The 19,383-nt window shown below is 37.6% G+C and overlaps 1 protein-coding gene across 1 annotated transcript in view; it reads left to right on the forward strand.

The window, feature by feature from the left end:
* Positions 1-18,636, forward strand: part of JAKMIP1 (janus kinase and microtubule interacting protein 1) — a 108,851-nt gene extending 90,215 nt beyond the window's left edge. The window contains exons 20-22 of the mRNA XM_009328844.1: positions 13,217-13,282; positions 16,029-16,073; positions 18,575-18,636. Coding sequence (XP_009327119.1) covers positions 13,217-13,282; positions 16,029-16,073; positions 18,575-18,607 — 144 coding nt within the window. The 3' untranslated portion in view covers positions 18,608-18,636. The remainder of the gene's footprint in view (positions 1-13,216; positions 13,283-16,028; positions 16,074-18,574) is intronic.
* Positions 18,637-19,383: the final 747 nt, after the last annotated feature.

The following is a 19,383-nucleotide window of genomic DNA, read 5'->3' on the forward strand; positions in this document are numbered from 1 at the left end:
TTGCCAGTCTTCCGATTTCCTAGACAGATATCAGGAGTTTAATTTGGACTGTGTTCCGTTTGGTCCCATGGACTGCTCGCTATCAGTCAGAGCACTTCAGGTGCACATCTGGAGCACATCTTCCGTTGAGCCCGGTTCATGTATTTACAGATTGCTCCACAACATAAAGTTAAATATGATGAGTGTGGCAGAAAACTTCACTCCTGCTGTGAACAAAAATGCTAGCATAAACACAGCCTCATTAGCCATGGATGTTTATGTACCTGTCTCCAGATCCATTTTATACTGTCATTAGAATTTCATGTTGTGTCCATGTAATTAGACATGCTAATGTTACAGCCCTACAGGACACGTTAAACTGAATTCTACTGCTTACTAAGGAGCTAAGTATTTTAGTCATCTATTTTTAACCCCCCATAGTAGACAGGAAAAACAAAGGCGAAGAAGGTAGTTAATTTGCCTGGGGTATGGGAGATTAACAGATTACATTTGAAATCCTTTGCTCAGTTTCTTTTTCTCAGTTGTTTTCTTCTTGAAGGTTGTATTTGTGGGTCCTTATGGGACCAGTGGTCAACACTGATAACCTAGTAGTTGTACGCAAATGTCCACGGCTTAAAAACAAACAAACAAACAAACAAACAACCCCCCCTAGCATGGATCAGTAGTGTCACAGGGCTAATTCTCATAGGATTACATTCGTCTACACTAGCAGATGACAGCAGCTGAAATGCTACAAAAATGAGAGCATACCTGTGTTGGCAGAGTCCTAAGGTATGGATGAAGCTGCTCTAAGTATAGTACATCCCTAGATGCTACATTAAATTAATTCCCTCTTTTCTTTTGCTGACATCACGGCATTAGCAAGCACCCATTACCCTTTATTCTGGAAAAACTGTAGTCTAGACCTGGTCATATTTGTACAGTCTGCAGTGCCTTTACAGTATCACCACCCTTCTTACTCTGCTGAAGTAGAGGTTATGGCAAATGATAGGACAGCACGATGGACCTGCAAGACTTAATACAGAATGTCCTTGTTGCAAACACTCTCAAACTTTCCCTGAAACAGAAACCGTGTATTAAAGACTCCAAATTCTCTGAAACTCTGGGAGTTTGATCACTTCCAGGCCTGTTTCTTTGTTTCCATTACCATTTGGTCTGCCTGATACAAGGGCTTCAAAAGAACAACTCTGCTTATCCTGGCAGGCTGGCTACAACCTTCTCTGAGTCAGAGTTTCTGTGTCAGACATGCAGAGTGGGGGTCCAAGAAGATCTGATGGTGGAGAAGGAGGAGTTCTCTCCTTCTGCATGTAAATGATCCTTGACCATACTGCAGGCAAGGCATGTGATGAAGGCTGCAGGTAGGTCTGCAGGGTTTCATTATAGGTGAACTGCTTCATGCAGGGACTTTGAGGATTTAGCTTGTGAGATGCTGGGTTTACAGAGCTGGTAAATGTTCTTCCTGGGGAATGTACTGTCTGAAAGGGACAGGGACATGCATAAGACAGTGGGTAAACTGTTGTCTAAATGGGAGCCTGTGCTGCTTTATGTGTGCTTCTTTGTCCAGATATAAAGCCTTAGTTCTTAGCCACTGGGTATTGACTTTGTTCCAGTGAAATAAATACATTTTAGGATGTTAGGCCCTGTTTTACATTGGTAAGTCTGTTCATCTTGGGCATGTATAGCCCCACATTATTATTGTTCATTAGTATATAAGTGGAACCATTCATGTATACCCATTGTGTATTAAGGAAACCAGGCCTCTGCGGAGCCAAATTAGACAGACTCTGTGATTAGATCTGCTTGCTAAGGCATACAACGCTTTTATTAAACCCAGAGTGCAACATGCAGGTCTGGAGGACAGATCCTCAGCTGAAGCATATTGACAGTACTCCCTTTAAGTCAGAGAAGGTGCTTTGGTTTACACCATCCTCTCTATTTGGAGGAGGCAAAATATGTTAATTAAAAATTTGTCATGAGCAGCTTGTGATATTTGCTTCTAGCCATAGGGTATGTGCAGTTCAACTGCCTTTCCTGCCTATATTGCCATCAAAAATGTCTCATTGTGCTACATTGTTATTATAAGCTTTTGTCAATCAGTGTCTGGTTTATTTTTAGCAGGACTTCATTTAAAAGTAACATTTGTGCTCTAGTCAGTGCAGTGGCATGACTTTTGTGCATTTTGGAAAATATGAAGATCATTGCTAGCAGGTTCTGTTAAGAAGGGTAATTTTTTACATATGTCTAACATGCTAAGCCATTTCTAGAGAGAGAAAAATGTGTTGGTGTAGCTATAAAAACCATCTCTGAGAAAAAATATTTCAAATGGAGCAATACAACGTGTTTCTGAAGTAGTGATATCAACTTCTTAATTAAGCAAACAAAAAAAACCCCAAACCCAAAACCAAAAAACAGCCACCCAGAAAAAAACAACACAAAAAGTCCACACAGCATCATGGTTAGATCGCCTTAAAAATATATTGTGATTGTGTTATCTGCTGAAATTAATAAATATTTAGAGGTCAGATTATGCTTTATGTAAACCAAATGGGATCTAACTTGAAATATATTCCTGTTGGTTTTACTGTAGCTGCTTCTGGGGTAAGAAGCTGTGGAAAGCTGTCAGAATTAGGATAGATTAATTCAAATTGCACTGTTGGCAGTATTTAAACATGAAGAAAATTTATAATAGAAATAGAATTTATTCTGATTTCATTTTAAGTTATTTTAAATACAAAGAGAAGCTAGAAAATCCTTGAAGGACAGCAGATTGACACACACTCATTTCCAGAAATGGTTGCTGCTGATCAGAAAGGATTCAAGAGACAGATTTTATTAATGTAATCCAATAATTTCCCAGAGCAGTCTTATCTTTGTATAAAATTGTAAGAAAAAAGAAATAGAAAAGATGTGTTATTTCATTGTGTCATCAAAAAGTGTGAAACATTTTTTTCTCTGAGTTGCACTGTAGTACTGTACTAAGATGGGGGTGTTTTATTCTAACCTGGGTTAGAATATTCTTGGATGGAACTCAGTTTTACAGAGTAAAACAAGCCATCGCTTCAGTTCTAGACCTGAATATAATACATCTATGGAATGCTGAAGGCATCCAAATTCCAACTCTAAATAGTTGGAATATAGCTGTAAATATTTTAACTATGTTTTCTTTAAACTATAGCATTTACTCCTATGACCAGGTTGGATTATTCATCGGTAATAAAAGCAGAAATTGCCACTTTATTTGCACATTTTACTAGAAGAAGGCATAGGACGATTCTTTAGGACTAAACAGGTATAACTCAAAACTGACCTCTATATCTCACTGCCGTAGAGAAGGATTCACTGCAAATGCAATGCCTAGGGCACTTTTTTTCATGGACACCAAGGAAAAAGTCAGAAGCAGTGATGTCTTTTATCATCCTGAAATGTCAAAATATAAATACAGCTTGAAATCAAGAAACACCAAACTAATTTCCTTCACTAAGTTTCTTCTTCCTTTTTTTTCTGACCTGAAGAGCCAAGTTCTTACTGCTTAAAGGTCAAACAAAGCTACAGTGGATGCCATTCCTCCATGATTTCTCCCTGCTCTCTCCTAGGTAGGACACCTTTTTCACACTGGGAGAGTAGTTTGTTTACAAATCCATAGGGTTGGATGTCACCATATCTATAAGATCATATTAGCTCAGCCATTTGGAATACATATTTGGTTTTTTGTTGTTTTTTTTTCTGAAAACCTTCATTTAAAAAAATTAATTTGTTAATACAGTAATTGCCAGTGTGAAGTAGGAACCTGAGATGTACTACGGATATTCAGGTAAAGCTTGGATAAATCCAGCAGTTGTTCTGCTCCCCTTTGCTGTGTAATCTGTTAGGGTTGATAGACCATCTATTTTTCACCCAAGGAGAATTATTAAGGTTTAATGTTTGACTGGGAAGTCTCTTGGGGGAGGGAGAGAGGGAGAGAGGATGCTATGCTCAGTGTACCTCAATGATAGGCATGAGGGGGTGTTGTCTTAAATTTGTCCTCTTTGGCACACTGCCTTGTGTCAGAGAGGACAAATTAAAGACAGCACCTCCTCTGGCATGTTGCCTTGCGCCAGAGAGGCTGCCTTGGTCAAAACCTCACAGCTTTGTCACACAATTCAGAAAGTAGGTAGAAGTATTACTTACACAGTAATAATTGGGGAAAGTCTCAGATCATTTTACATCCAAATCTATATAGATGTTCTGTTTTAATGTTTTTATTTTAAATCTGAAGTGTCAAGGTGCTAGCAAAGTTAATTCCCAGCTATTTGCAGACAACTATACATGAAGAGGAATACATAGGGCAACCAGTGATTTTTTTTTTTTTTTTTTTCGCCAATACTAATGCTTGTAGTTGAGAAATGTTCTGTGCTTTGCTGTTCAACATATAACTGTTTATAATGCATTTTTTCTATTAATGAATTGCTCTTATAGGCATCTGATATCATAGCTGTCTAACTGTCATCTATATTCATCAGGCACATCATGACTAGGTTATTCAGAGTTGACCTGTGGTATTGATCTGTCATGCAGGAGTGAATGTTGAGTCTTTCAAGGCATCATTGCTGCTATAATGACACTATCACAATAAACTTCCGTAATTTCCCACAGATGACATGCATGGCAGATGAGAGTTAATTTTAGTCGTTTCTATATGTTTATCTTACAGTGTTTCCTTATGTATGTTTTCTGTATATTTAGGCTTCAGATCAAACCGTGCCTGCTTTGCTAACTGCCTTAGTGATGCTACTTGTCTGAATAAGTGGCGATAGCAGGACTGGTGTAATACCTACAAAATATATCTGAAAGGTCTGCTTCCTTTGTCCTAAACAAGGTGTGACTGAGGTTGTACTCAAGTTAAGAGCAACTGTATGCCTTAAAGTAATATTAGAATCAAGAAAACTCTCATCTGAAGTTTGAATGCTGAAGTCCTCTCATCTGAAATCCTGAATACCCTATGTTTCTTAGGAAAGGCCAGTGGGAGCTGAGGAAAGGCAAGTCTAAAAAAGAAAGTGTTGTGAAGTTTGTTATAGAAGTGAAGATTGTGTTTTCGTATGCACAATTCATACGTATATCATGATAATTACTTACATGGAAATTTGCCATTTAAATATCTGAATGTAAAATAATCTAAATTTAATGCTAAATAAATATTACATGATGCTTGGCTGGTTTTTTTTTGTTTGGTTTGTTTTGGTTTTTTCCTGATAATGGGTCTAGGCTGTCAAGGAGTCAATTTTAAGATGTTGAATGTGTTTTGTCTTCTGAGCTCACATAGACTTAGAATAGCCATTCTGTGCAGATATGTCTAACGTGGCTTTAATTATTGTTTTTCCCTAATGAAAAGCAATAGGACTGCTGATATTCTTCTGTTAGATATCAATGTATGATGTAGTTTTACTATAGCATAAATTAAAAGACTCTTGGTGTTAAAAAAAAATCAAGTTTACTAGTAAATATTAAGCCATACCTTCATGTACATCTAGTCATTCAGTATCAGCTTATAACAAGTAGTTATTTTAAGCTAAATGCATTTATAAAATTCACTGATTTACTAAGACCAATGTGATTGAATACATGCTAACTTTGATGCTGAGAAATGCATCAGTGCAGCTGCTAAAAGGTTCATTCTCCTCAGGAAGGCAAATAAAGAAACTACAAAGGCATAATAAAGATTAACAAGAACAATTCTCCTACTTCAGTAACTGTTAATTGGATTATCAGGGTTGAGACTGCTGAACACAGAAAGGAATGAAATTTTTACCTGCTATGTAAAGAAAGACCTTGGTGAGAATCAGAGAGGTATAGTATATCCAAAATGATCTATTATTATCATATTCAACTGGCTGAAATTTATATTAATTTTTCATCCATAAAGTAAAACAAAATGGCAACAAAAATAGCTTAAGCTAATGCTGTTACATTGTGCTTGCTTGTTTCCTTATAACCATTATGCAAAATCACATTCTAGGAATACGGGACTAAACATATAAACATGGGAACATTTGGATTCCTGAATCCACACCCCTTACAGTAGCAGATCCAACAGCTTGACTAAATGCATGTGGCAATTACATATGCAAATTGTATTGTAAACACAGTAGAGGCTTTTAGACAGCTGTTAAAATGCTTTAGGTTTTAAAAAAAAAATCAAGAAAATAATATATTTATATTCATTAAGGAATTTTATCCATCAGCTTAGTGATTTGAATAATAGCTAAAGGCAAGTCAGTTTATATTCATCTTTGCTTAAATTTATGCATGTAACATAGTTATGCTGTTCACATTATTAAAGATCTTACATACCTGTGTCTTAATAGTGTTGAGAAGCTGCTTAAAATAATGATATAATGAAACAACATTGATTCTTCCCTTTGTCAGATTGATAAAATATTTCCCTTGCTAAATTTTGCTGCAGAATGAGATACATTCTTGATCATAAGCTGGCTTCAAAGATTCAAAACACGGTTCATGTCTGATCTAGTCCATCCATGGCGCCTATCTTGTGAATGTACATCAGTCTGAACCTTTCCAGCATTTCAGAGCTGGGGCTCTAAGCAGCTTAGCAAATCCTTCTTTGTCTGCTTTGTGCTAAAATTATCAAATTGTTTTCTTGGATTTGCTGATGAATGTAAATCCAATCAGAGTGTGTCACAGGAACTATTAAGGTGATTTCTAAACCCCCTGATTAGTACATTCTTGTGTTTTCACAAATGTAGTAGCATGGCAAGGAGCATATTTTGCAGCCAGATAAATTGATCTTCTTGATGTTGCTGTCAGTAAAATAGTACGTTTGTTTAGATGGGCTCTTTACTTACACGCTTATCTAGGAAACAAGAACATCAATTCTGCAGCTTGACACCTACATGAAGGATGAAGTAGTCATCGTTGTCTAGAAGATGAAATTTGTCACAGAAGTTCCTTTCCTGGCAGCATTTTCCCCATTTGGCAAAGCTCCTTGAGGATTTGAAGCCATCCAAGATGTTGGTTCAGGACTGTGAATGACTGGCTAAGGCTATAAGTGAATTGGAGAGGACAAAAGACTTGGATGAAGAAGTCCACTTCATCTAGCCTGCATCACTATCCAATAAATAGAAAACACCGAAATTCTCAGAATCTGTGTTTGCTACTAAAAAGGTAGCTGGGAGATCAGGTCAAAAAACCAGAATGTGTGTAAGGGACCATGTAATTGTAGAGATTGGAGACACTGTCCATTTCTCATCAGAATGTGAGGTATCGTGAAAGAAAAACTAAAACAAATTAGGAAATACGCACATTTTGGTTGCTTGGTGGAGGACATTTGGACCTAACATCTTAGAGTAGTAGGGCACTTCATTACATCTCAGATCAATTTTCTTTCTTTGTAATGCTGAAGTTCTTCCCATGACAAACTCTCAAAATGATGACAAATCATTACTGGGCTAATTTATTGCCTCCAGCAGAAAAATGATAGCTCTGAGACTGAAATCTAGGGCTCACTGAGCTCGGCAGAAGGTTTTCCATTTATTTCAGCGCTCCTTTACAACAGGCACTGTATTAATGGAAACGGTACTTAATGTAGATGGATTGCTATTATAACACAAGTTGGGCACACGTACTTCATGTGTACTGTGTGGGAATACAATTAACTTTTTTTTTTTTTTTAATAGAGCAATATTTTTGTTTTGGCTAAACTATTCAATGATGTTAAGTAATGGAAGTGCAATACTATCGTTTCCACTATCAGCTTCATTATTTGTATTTCTTTGCTCCATAATGCAAGCTGAGTTTTCTAAGCCTGTGTTACTGGAGTTTCTCTGTTAGTGAAAGTAGAGTAATATTTCCAGGCACACATCACCATCATGCTGCTTGCATTTCACCTAAACCTTGATTCCTCAGCCATCCCAGAGATGTGGCTTGCAACCTTGAGGTTGCAGCATAGCCCCGGGAGCCAGACCATGCTAAAAATTACAGAAATTCCCTTTTGAAATCAGTACCTAGCTGATGAAATGAGGGTTGTGAGCATTTAGGAGGAATCTTTGGCACATTAGGAATCTTCTGCTGAGAAAAATGTTTAATTTCCTGCTTTGGGGCAATTTGACAGCCCTTTGTGTTTGGGAGCTCTCCAAGCACTGGATTGAAGAGGAGGAGCAGTATATGATCACTGCAGTCAGTGCACGTATAATTTATACAACTGGAAATGACTGATGGTAAACTTCCTTTTTATGGCTCTGTTCAGTAAAGTAATGTCATATATAGTGCCATGTTAGGGGTGCTTTAACAGACTTTCAGTCATATGCCAGTCTTTGCACTATAGACTTCCAAAGGCAATGTATGCTTTGGCTGCCTGAACTTTCTGGATGTTCTCTCTCTTACCTAATTGTTAGCATTTTTAGGCTGTCTATCAGGATTATAGCTGTGCCACCTGCCTTTGTATATATATGTAACTACTATTAAGAAAAATTTTATAATGGAAATTAAAAGTCTGTTCAAATTGCAGTTAAGTAATAAGTAAGGCATATGTTGTACATCTTTAGCGTCTTTGTTCTGTAGCTGTTTGGAAATGCAAATGGATTTCACAGCTGAGCCTCACTCCTGACAGAGCTGAAGTTGCTGTTCCAGCCATAGCTTGGCCGGCAGAGCCATCTGCTGTTAACTCAGTACAGCAGTAGGGCCCTTTCAGCCCCTGCTGCTTTCTGGATGCTTGCAAGCACTTACTCAGAAGTGGCAGCAAACTTCATTGCTAGTGGAAGGATGATTTATCACGTAGGTACCTGCCCTACTGAAACGGATGCTCGTCTAACCCTCTTTCCGAAACTCAGGAGAGCTCCATGCGGGTGAAGGTAGTAACAGGGAGTATTCACCAATCTGCCCATCCATCATCCTGAAGTTTTGTGAGGTTTTATTTGCTATTGCAATAAAATCAATGACAGATTAGTATTCATTATTTTGGCAGGTTCGTTTTGAATGTGGTCGAGGCGGACAGTGCTAAGAATCCATGTCCCTAACGTTTACGCTCTTCTCTTTCATGGTTACAGTTTCATTGCGCTACTTTTGTCTGATTGGCTCTTTGTTTGCCTACAGTAATTCCTTTGTACGGCCCCATGATTTGACAACACAGTGTTATTCTCATGAACCCTGTCAGTCCCGAAAAGGTGCACTCGTGACTGAGGGGCAGCTATTAACCATAGGAACACAGGAATTGCTAGAACCCAGCAGAACACTGCTCCACTTTGCCCCTAATCCTCACTCTGACTGTGACCAATGCTAGTGGGTTTAAAGGAAACATAAGCACTGTACTGGTTTTAGATTATCTATCCATGTCTTCTGTCCCTCCCTTTTTAAAAAATGAGAATAAAAAAAAGAACAGCCTGCGGCTTTCTTCTCAGCCAAGACTTCTCAATGTTTTGATAGCAAGATATAGTAGATTTTGTTGCTTCTTCACATGGCCTTTTGTGCAGTTGAAAATGCCCTGGATTTAGCCTGCAAAGTTCCTGAGAGCCTTGTCAAGGATAGAGCCGAACGCATCTTTTATAGCACAACTGTTATAACTCTATATGACATAGCAGGAAAAGCTTGGCTTGCTGATCATCAATTTATGCCCTGAAGCATGAAAGTAGGTAGAATTTCTTGATAACAATGAAATAGTTCTGCGCGATTTGTTGTCACAGTTATGCTTTTGCAAACATAAACAAATCAGAATTTATTGAAAGCATCTAATCAAATGTTGAAAACCTGAGAGTGAGTCCACAGCTTCTTGATTGCTAATTCTTGCAAATAAAAGGAACAGTAGGTAAAGATGCAAATGCTTATAATGATCTCAAGCAGTCCTGCCTTTGGTCTTAATTAGTATGTGCAATTTTTCTGTAATTTCCTTCTCTGTAATTTCCTTCTCAGTAGTTTAATATAAACTTTGACTGAGGAACATCTCTTGCTACTTCTAGAAGATACTTTTTTTCTTAAAGCTAGGATTATTGCATGTAGCTTACATGTATTTTTTAAAGTCATATTTTGGAAATTGTTATCTTTCTATGATCAAGGTAATACTGTAAACACAGATAAGTATAATGGGGAAAAGAATTATTTTTGTGTTAAATACTGTATGCAGATGTAAATCTGTTTTTTCCTGCCAATATATTGCATATATACGTATATATTTTTAAGGCCATCTCTGCAGTTACATGCAAAGAAATGAGTTAAATGAGATTTTTCAGGATATATAAATAGCTGAAGAAATGAGTTAAATCAGATTTTTCAGGATATATAAATAGTTGAGCTGGGCTGGTTATCTTCCAGTGCTGACCCTGTGCAATCAGAGGGTGTTGATGGGAATAGCTACGCCCACTTCATCCTCCTCCATAAGCCTCCCTACAATACTCCAGGGGAAAGCAAGTAAACAACTAGAAATAAACAACTCCAAGCTTTGATACCTGATCGAAAATTCCAGCCCACGTTTGTGTTTTAGCACAAATTCTGACCTGTCTAGGTTTGAACTCTTAATTTCTGTAGTAAAGAAGTTGGTTACAAAATCTTACTCATTTGCAGCATAAGTCTTCTGTCATTGTGATTTCCACTCATATAAGGGGAATACTAGCTATTTAAACAGTCACCTGTCTTCAACATATTATCTTTAGGTGACAAGTCTGGAACAGGTCTACATATACACATGTATACATGTAAATATCTGCCCTACAGGCTATATCCACCCTGTATATATCTATCTTACTGACATAAATCTAGTTGTTTTGAGGATTTTTTTGTAGATTTTCACTGCTAAGAACTTAAATCCTATGCATATTCCCTTTTAATTGCTAGGTTGTCTTTGTATTTAAACTGACTTTTAGGAAAATGTATATTTCCTCACCTTAAAACTATTCTCTATCTTTTGTCTCACAAAGTTTAACAATTATGGTGGGTTATGGGTGGGAATTGGAAAACAGAAGCCTCAGCCCTTTTTTTAGAACTATTCTGAATAGCTGGAGAGAATAGCTGAATAGCTATAATCTTTTGAAAAGATTAAAAATTCATAAGGGAATAATAACATCTCAATTTTTACTTAATTAACAGAATTCCCAAATCTGAAAAATGCCATCTTATCCTAATTAACATGTTCTTTTATAAAAGAACACTTGCCGTAAACCCTGAGGTGAGAAAGCCACCAGATGTTTGGGGACTTTTTTCTTTTCCTTTTTTTCTGGAGGTGAGTTCTCAGCAGATATTGAAAAAATATCTCACATGATGAATCTTGAAGGTGAAAATAGTATTTAAAAATATTGCTTCTCTCCACTTATCTCACCATGGGCAAATGTTATCACAGAGCATAGCAGGACCCCCAGCGAACTGAAGTCTGTCACTCAGCTCTGGGATGTGGTTGTAAGTAGGAATCAGCATAACTGAAATGAGTGGGAGAGAAACAAGAGTGTAACCCGATGGACCAGAGATCTCAGACATCTGCCTGCTTCTCATCCCGTGGCTTTTTACAGGGATTGTAATATTCCTGGTACATGCAGTATATGAAGATGATAGCTTGAGAGATAGACTTGCCTTGAGCAGGGAGTAGATGAAGTATAAATCAGTTCCAATGTAATAGAGTGAAATTAATACAGCTGTGCTTGGGGCATTTGTTACTGTCAGCAAAACTGCATGCACTTGTGTCACATGCAGGTAATCTGGTTTGTGCTTTTATGATATCTGGGGAAATCTGTGAGCAATGCAGCATGATACAGTGGAGGTTTTGATTGACTTATTCTGACTGCATAACATTCAAAACAGTCATTTAAGCAAAATCTTTTATTTTAAAACAGCAGCAACAATAACAAAGCTATTGCTTGCGACCTGTCTGCAGTATTTGTGTGGAGACTAGTATGCCCTAGGCAAGGCGAACTGCAGGGTGGATGTATCTCATCTTTGGGGTAGCTCCAGGTTAGACTTGAAATGTTCAGGCCAAACTCTGTAGTTCTCAAAACCAATAAAAAATGGTCATTGGATCAGCTGCTGCCTTGCTGCGACTGTCCTGGGCTACCACGAGTATGGGGCATTTCCCACTCTTTGAGGTCTTTGAATTGAATGCAGGGAATCAACTGTCAACGTCAGTTGATCACACGGGTTTATAAATAATGATTGGATGTTGTTTTGAAAGAGATACTATTGTTCAAGTCAATTTGGGAGTAATAAAATAATTTGGGAGTGATGCAGCAGCTGCTACATTAATTTTATTTGCCTATGCATAGAAATTAGACTAAATGATAATTTCTCTTTCAAAGTTCAGAAATTGTTAATAACCTTAACTATTGTAGGCCTGGCAAAGGTCAGGTAGTTAATCCTGAAAAAAGCTGACAGTATAAATTTGCCCCCTGATTCGCAGTGGCTGTTAGTAGGAGATTCCAGGTTTCTGCCTATAAAAAAAGTATTTATGAACTTACTTTATCTGTAACGAGTACAATATACTAAAAGTGTAATAAAATGCATCTTCTTAATGTAGAAGTGCAGAAAAATAAAAAAAAAAATAAAAAGAAAAGAAGTGTAACTTATAGAAAGGAAACAAGGGGACAGAAATAAGATAGCATATGTGGATCCAACAACAGTCATATTTTTGGAGAACTTCTGTGGAACTGAACAAGGAAAATCCTTAAAAATACAGAGAGCTACACTGAAGGAGACATTCCTTCTGACTCTGGTGGGAGGTGGCTCTGGTAATAAGACGGAGCTGAATCTCTGGATGGCGTCTTGGTGATGATCTGAAAATGTGTGCTCTGTTTTTCTGGTATGGCGTGACTATGCCAGAAGCATGGTTATGTTTTAGAGGAAATTAAAGTAGAGAGTTAAAATGAAATGTAATAGTATAATCTGCTGACTGTCTAGGTAAGTAGAAAAACTTCCGGTAGTCGCAGAGAAAGAAGTGTTGTACTTCTAAGAATTTTGATGCTAATTGGAATTGTCTGTGTGTTTATGTTAAAATTATGATTAATGAGTGGTGATGATTAGGATTCCTGGTAGTAAACATGATGTTCTAAATGTGCAGCTTGTTTAAAACGCCATGGTTTCATGGAAACGTGGAGCAATCCTGCCACGAACATGCCTAATACAACTGTAAAGGAAGTATTACATTAATAATGGTCATTTGTTCTCTTAGTTTTTAATCTATTTCTTATCTTTTTGATTCATATACTTTTCAAATTAGATATAATAATTTCTATTTCGCTTTTTCCTGTTCCAGCGAATTCGAGAACTAGAAGATAAAATAGAACTTCAAAAGAGGCAACTCAAAGAAATTGAGGAAAAGGTAAATAAACGCCTGGGCAATGCCAATGGATTTTTTTTTCCATACTAATTTATTTTTCTCTGTTGCATTGACGTTAATAGTACTTAACCTAATATCATGAAATCTATTTTAAAACAAGAGAGAGAAAGTTTGAGTTCAAGTCATTGCTGCATGAAATGAAGCTCTGTCCCCTGCTCAAAATTATTTGCTATCTGGGTTTTCTATCAAGTACAGAAAGGAATCAAGGGGTCTGGAAAGACACTAGATGAGAAGGGGGAGGATTTGCTGTGGTTTAGATCAAGAAACAACAAAAAGATTTGGCTCTGTTTGACAGGAGCAGTTAGCTCAGCCCTGTTCTTCGGATAACACTGCTTTGCAAAACTTGCAAATACTGAAAATTAAAAAAAAGTTAGATGTGCACGTGGCAAACACTGCAAACAAAAAATATTTCTTGCTTTAAGATAGAAACAAGTTCCAAATTAATATTTTGGATCCAAATTTTCTCCTCTTTTGAAGGAGCTCTGATTGAGGCTAAAGACAGCAAAATTTGGGTCACTGTGGTCCCAAGCAAGAGATGGTATGAGGTTCCTGGACCATGGGCTCAAGTGTTTCCCAGGTCTGTGGAGTTTAGGCTGTTCTGCAGGGCATAGGCTGACAATGGGGTTTTCTCTAAGCTCTAGCAAAGTGTTTTAGTTACGTTGCTTTTGCTAAACCAGTGCCTAGATCCCACGATGAGTCACATCCTCTCAGGTTCATTTTCTCCGGTACATATGGGTACATACCTGCTGCTGGGCTGAATGGAGAAGTTAGGGGAGTTTTCAGTCATTGTTTTTTTCTTTTGGGATCAGAACGGGATAAAAGAGCAAAGGAAGGCTTTGGGGGGACTCTGAATGGGAATTGGAAGAGGTCAGTAGGGTCTGCAGAACTGGGAGAGGCTTTGAGGAGCAGTGTGCTGGATGTGGGAAGGTTTCTTCTTCACTAATCTCACTGTCCCTTCATCTGCTCTCAGGATGTGGCAGTCCCTCCTGTGTCACCCTCTGGGGGTATTGCACTTCTGGCAGCTACTCCAATTCCCTCAGCGGCTTCCTTGGCCCCTTCTGCTCCCACAGTAGTTGTCTCCCCTCTGCAGTACCTCATCCCGCACTTTTTGAACCGTGATATCCAGCTGGGTTTGTGGAAGAGCCAGGAGAAGAGCTGTGAGGAGCTGGGCTGTCTGCTGCTGTTGCTAATTGTCACTTAACATCACCCCCACTACTCCCTGGCTGGGGCTAGTCTGTCTGTATCCATCGGGGAGGCAGTGGTCCCCGTTTCCACTAGCAGAGAAACATGGGCAGTATCCACCCCTTTTAAAGGGCTCTTTTGCTGCCTTTGCCCTCTTCTGCCCCGGACCACTTCTATACCTGAAGATGTTTCTGCCTAGCAGCCAGTGATGTCTAAGATGCTACAGTTAACTCCTCAAGGTAGAGAAACCTTGAGGGATAGGTGATATCTCTACGTGTTAATTACTGCAAATATTAGTGTTTATCCACCTATTCTAAAACATAAAAATCTCTAGATGTTGCTATTGCCAAAATGTAAGCCTTTAATCATTGCCATTACAGTTTACAGAGTAGGTGTTGAATTAGACAGACTGCTAGTTTTGAAAATGGAATTTAGCATTATCTGTACTGGTTCATCAGTGCAATGGATGGGGAAAAGTACTGGAAAAGAAACAGCTTAATCACAAGCTTAGCAGAAAGCTGGTAATGAGGTAAAATGATTAACGTTCTCTTTGCCTTAATGGTACATTAGCAGGAGACCTCAAAAAAGCTTCATCATTTTCTGTTATCCTTCAACGCCTGGATGGTGGAGGGCTTCCTTCTATCTGTATTACATTTGAATTTTTTTCCCTTGGGATGAAATCCCATTCTGAATTTGACTGCCTGAAGGAAGATTGTGTTGTCAGAGAATCAATGAATGATATACTTCTACTTCATTGTTCTTCTGTAGGTTTAATATGTCAGTGGGTGCAGACTTACACCTACATGCCACTGATACTGAGCACGATAATTTGTGGAGAGAAGTCTTATGCTTCTGAAGGAAGGGCAGTATTTATAGCTGAGCCTCATTGCTAGTTGTAGCTAAGGGCAATGCACCACTTACAGTTAGTCATGAGTGTGGCTTTTTATTTTCCTTTAGCAATGGATTCAAGTTATAAGCTTTATGTAAAATTCTGTCAGATCAGAACATAAGGATGACAGTATTTTTGCCCTATAGATTCTTCAGCAAATTATAAACTAAAGGCTATACAAAAGAATAATGTAAAATCTCAGTTTTATTCTATGAGTTGATACATGAGGAACAAACGTTGTTTAAATACGTCATGCTTTTCTCATAACTGATTCTCTACCATTTAAGTTGCATTTAGTTTGTGCCCTTGGCTTGGTAAGTCTTGGTTCAGGAAAGCTTTCAGGTGTGTAATTAACTTGCTTAACTGAGTCACAGAGCTGAGCCTAATGTTTCTGAAGTTACATAAACCACAGATGTTACTGTTTGTAAAGCTGCCCTCAAATACTGAATTTTGTACCCTGTTACCCCTTTTTAGAGTAAGATTGGTGTACTGTACCTCTCTTTCAGATCAACTCAATTAATATTGATGTAAGACTAACTGCTGTAATGTCATTGGATTTCATATTACATATCTTACATCTTTCTTCTTTTCTTTTTTCCTCATTTTCTTTTGATCTTATGTTATAGTTTTTGTTCCTTTTTTTGTTTTTTTCACTAGCATTCATTCTGTGGCCTTGATGACACAACTGAGCCAAGACGTGTGGTTGGTATTCTTGATATTTCTTTGTACTCAATTTTTAACTCTTAGATTTTGCCATGTTTTGAGAATTGTCTTCGTAAGACCCTGAAACCACGGGGGAGGGTATACTGGTTTTGCTTTATAGGAATAGTCACCTATAAAATCCGACTTGGATGCCTTCTGTTACCTTCCTAGACTTCTGCAGAAGGTCACTGAGTTTTCAACAAGAAAGGATTTTGCATTCTAAGATACTGACTGCCCTAACTACAGTGGGTGCTTTTCAATTCTGCAGAGCAGGTACCTTTTGTCTAAAGTGCAGGTACTGCTGTAGGATCCTTCCTTCTGTCATGCAGGATGGGGAGGTGGCAAACACTGTTTGGCTTTCAGTTTTGTTTTCTAAAAAGCCCTGTAAGCGTCACCACCTATGCAAAAAAGGGGTTCATTTTACTTCTTCAAGATCTTTGAAGCCATGAAATAGCTTAGGAAATAATAACCTAATTTCCCTTTTATGAGGCGATGTGAAGGTTGCAATGTGACTGACCCTCCATGTGCCGATGCAACATGGAAAGGGCAAGGATAAGAAACCCCTGTGTCTCTCCCTTGAGACACTACCATCATTCCCACTGTCCTTTCCACAGTGGCCTGGTCCTTTCAGCTCAATGCAAAAGACAGAGTTAATTTCTTCAGCTATAGCAGGAGCTATAGTTGCAGTGCTCACCTTTCACACAGAACAAGAGGGAAATACAAGTCCTAGCCCTCTTCCCTGGAGCAACGCAAGTTGCATGCTGCCTTTCAGTAAGGATGGTAACTCAACAACATAACTGTTAGAGGATTAAGCTATGGTTTAAAACTATTGAATATTTACACAGTCTTTTTGTTGTTGCTGCTGTTGTTTTGTTTTGTTTTAAACTGAAAATACACAATGTTTTTACCTTTACAATTTTTCCAAATTTTTTCTTCTTTGGAATCTGTTGTGAATTATGTTTGTGGAATCTCCTTGTAGTAGGAGATGTGGTTAATCAACCCCTTTGAAACTGCTGTTAAGCACTGTATGATGAAGAAGTATGGTGACAACAGTTACCTGAAAAAGCTATTATATTTACCTTACATTAAGCTTGAAACAGTATTTTCTTCTGCCCAGATCACAAGTACTTTTGAAAAATCAGACCTGTGTTATCATGGGCTCTTTTGGGGGTTTATTCAGCTCCCAGTATGTTCAGTTATCATCTTTCTGTTCATGCTCTTGAGAACTGGCTCTGGTCTTTCATTACTAGCACTGCTGCATATGTTTTATATTTTGCAATAAAATTACGGTAGATGCAGATGGGTGGAATGTAATCCAAGGGTATTATTGATTTGTTATAAGTGCAGTAGCTTTCTTTTGGTTGCTAGATGGGTGTTGAAAATTAGTTGAAATTGAGCAATATTTTTACAGCATTTTGAGCATTCCTTTTGAAATTTCCTTTATTTTGTCAAAAATTGAGCACATGCTTATAGAGATGTTTTTGAAGAAAAGAGAAGCCTTGTGGTACACTGTTCACCTTACCACAGTTTGAGCTGAATTTTCTGTTCTGTGGAGATCGGAAGGGACAGATGCTATTTTGATTAATATAAGTTTGAAAGAGTAATGTTAAAGGAAGTCACTAAACTATTGTCTTTGAGTTTCATCCAGCTTTTTTACTCCAGTCCTGGTTAGAGGTGCTGACATCTGGATCAACATACTTGTTTTTAAACACTGTGAAAAGTATACTGGCCAAGTTTAGAGACACTTTATATACATTCTACAAATGTAGTGAGATCACCAGCATTTTTAAAATTTCATTTAAAATATTTTGAAATACTGTTAGTTCAAAATTTTTTATGAATTCAAGGCTTAGGCCTGATCTATAGGCTTCCGTGCTGATATAGCTGATAGTATTATGGGTCCCCTTTGGGGAAAAAAAAAAAAAGAAAAAAAGAAAAAAAAAAAAAATTACAAGTGTAATTAGTCTCCAGAAAATACATTGAGATATATACTGATATAACCCACTATTCTTCCTGTTAACAGCAACTATTTAAGTAGTTAAATTCAAGGCTGGTGACAAGCATTTTGAGGGGATAACACAGGGGTAATGGTTGTGTAGCCATATAGCTGCTCAACTCTCACATTTCTAGGAGTGCACATCATATTATGGTGCTAGTGTGGAGGGCAATTTCCTTTAACTCATCTTGCCAGAGGTGACTCTGTGTCTCTGATTAATGTAACACAGCAAAGCCTATTTTAAGAGACTTAACTATAGATGGACTCTTGAACATTGTTCATTATTTCAATGATGAACAAGGCAAACCAAGTGGTTTCCTGATAGTAATTTTGGTTCTTGTTATTTTGAAGCTAATATAAAACTTTTAGAAAAAAATTGTGGTGTCTGTGAATTTAGGGCTGGATGCCAACACTTATTTCTAAATTAATGTTACCTATCTAAAGCTCAGCAGACTTCTTTTTTTGTTGTTTTTGTTTTCTGTTTTTGTTTTTGTTTTGTATACAGGCTATTAAAAGAACCTATGGAGTGAACAGCTGAGTCCACATGCAAAAATACAGAAAATATTTATTGAGCAGCTTTAAAATGGTGCATTTTTTTTCATAAAACAGTTTGCATAATACTTGAAGCTGCAAAATATTTGAATTAAAAATTAGAGATTTTTTTAAAGATATAGCTTCAAGCTGGAATGATTTGATAATCAAATAAGGACCAGCACATCATAAACACTGAAAAAAAATCTAAACAGAATTTACACTTTCACACCAATCAAACACTGGAAAAAATACAAGTGCAATTACTGGCTGCTATGTGAACTGTTATCTACCAAATGGTTTTCTTACAGTACTGAGATCTTTGTCTCCATACTGCATGCTTTCAACAAACGTCGTTTGCATTTCACCCAGGAAACACAGGATCTCCTTTTTAGTATCTATATAAAAAAGCTAAGTGTTTGACAGTAAGTTCTCTATAGTAAATAGCTGACAGGAAAAAACTGTTCAAAGTTGGAAACAAATAGAGATTTACAACCCTGCAGTGGTAAAATTCATACTAAATTCATAAGTTGGAAATCCACAGATGGAGAAAAGATGGGTTTTGGAGAAAGGCGAGATGGTAGATTGAACAGAGAAAACTTTGAAGTGAGTAAGAACTGTGGGGGGGGGATGATTTTTTGAATGTTTCTTGAAAATTAAGGCAATAACTTGTAAAGATAGCACTGGGAGAATGGAAGATCCTGAGGTGGCCTGAGAGGTCAGGAAAAGAGAATGCATAATGCGCTGTGCTCAGTTATCTCTTCAAGAAGAAAGAGGGGCTTG

The sequence above is a fragment of the Pygoscelis adeliae genome, unplaced genomic scaffold (assembly GCF_000699105.1).
Source record: "Pygoscelis adeliae isolate BGI_AS28 unplaced genomic scaffold, ASM69910v1 Scaffold66, whole genome shotgun sequence".
NCBI lineage: Eukaryota > Metazoa > Chordata > Aves > Sphenisciformes > Spheniscidae > Pygoscelis > Pygoscelis adeliae.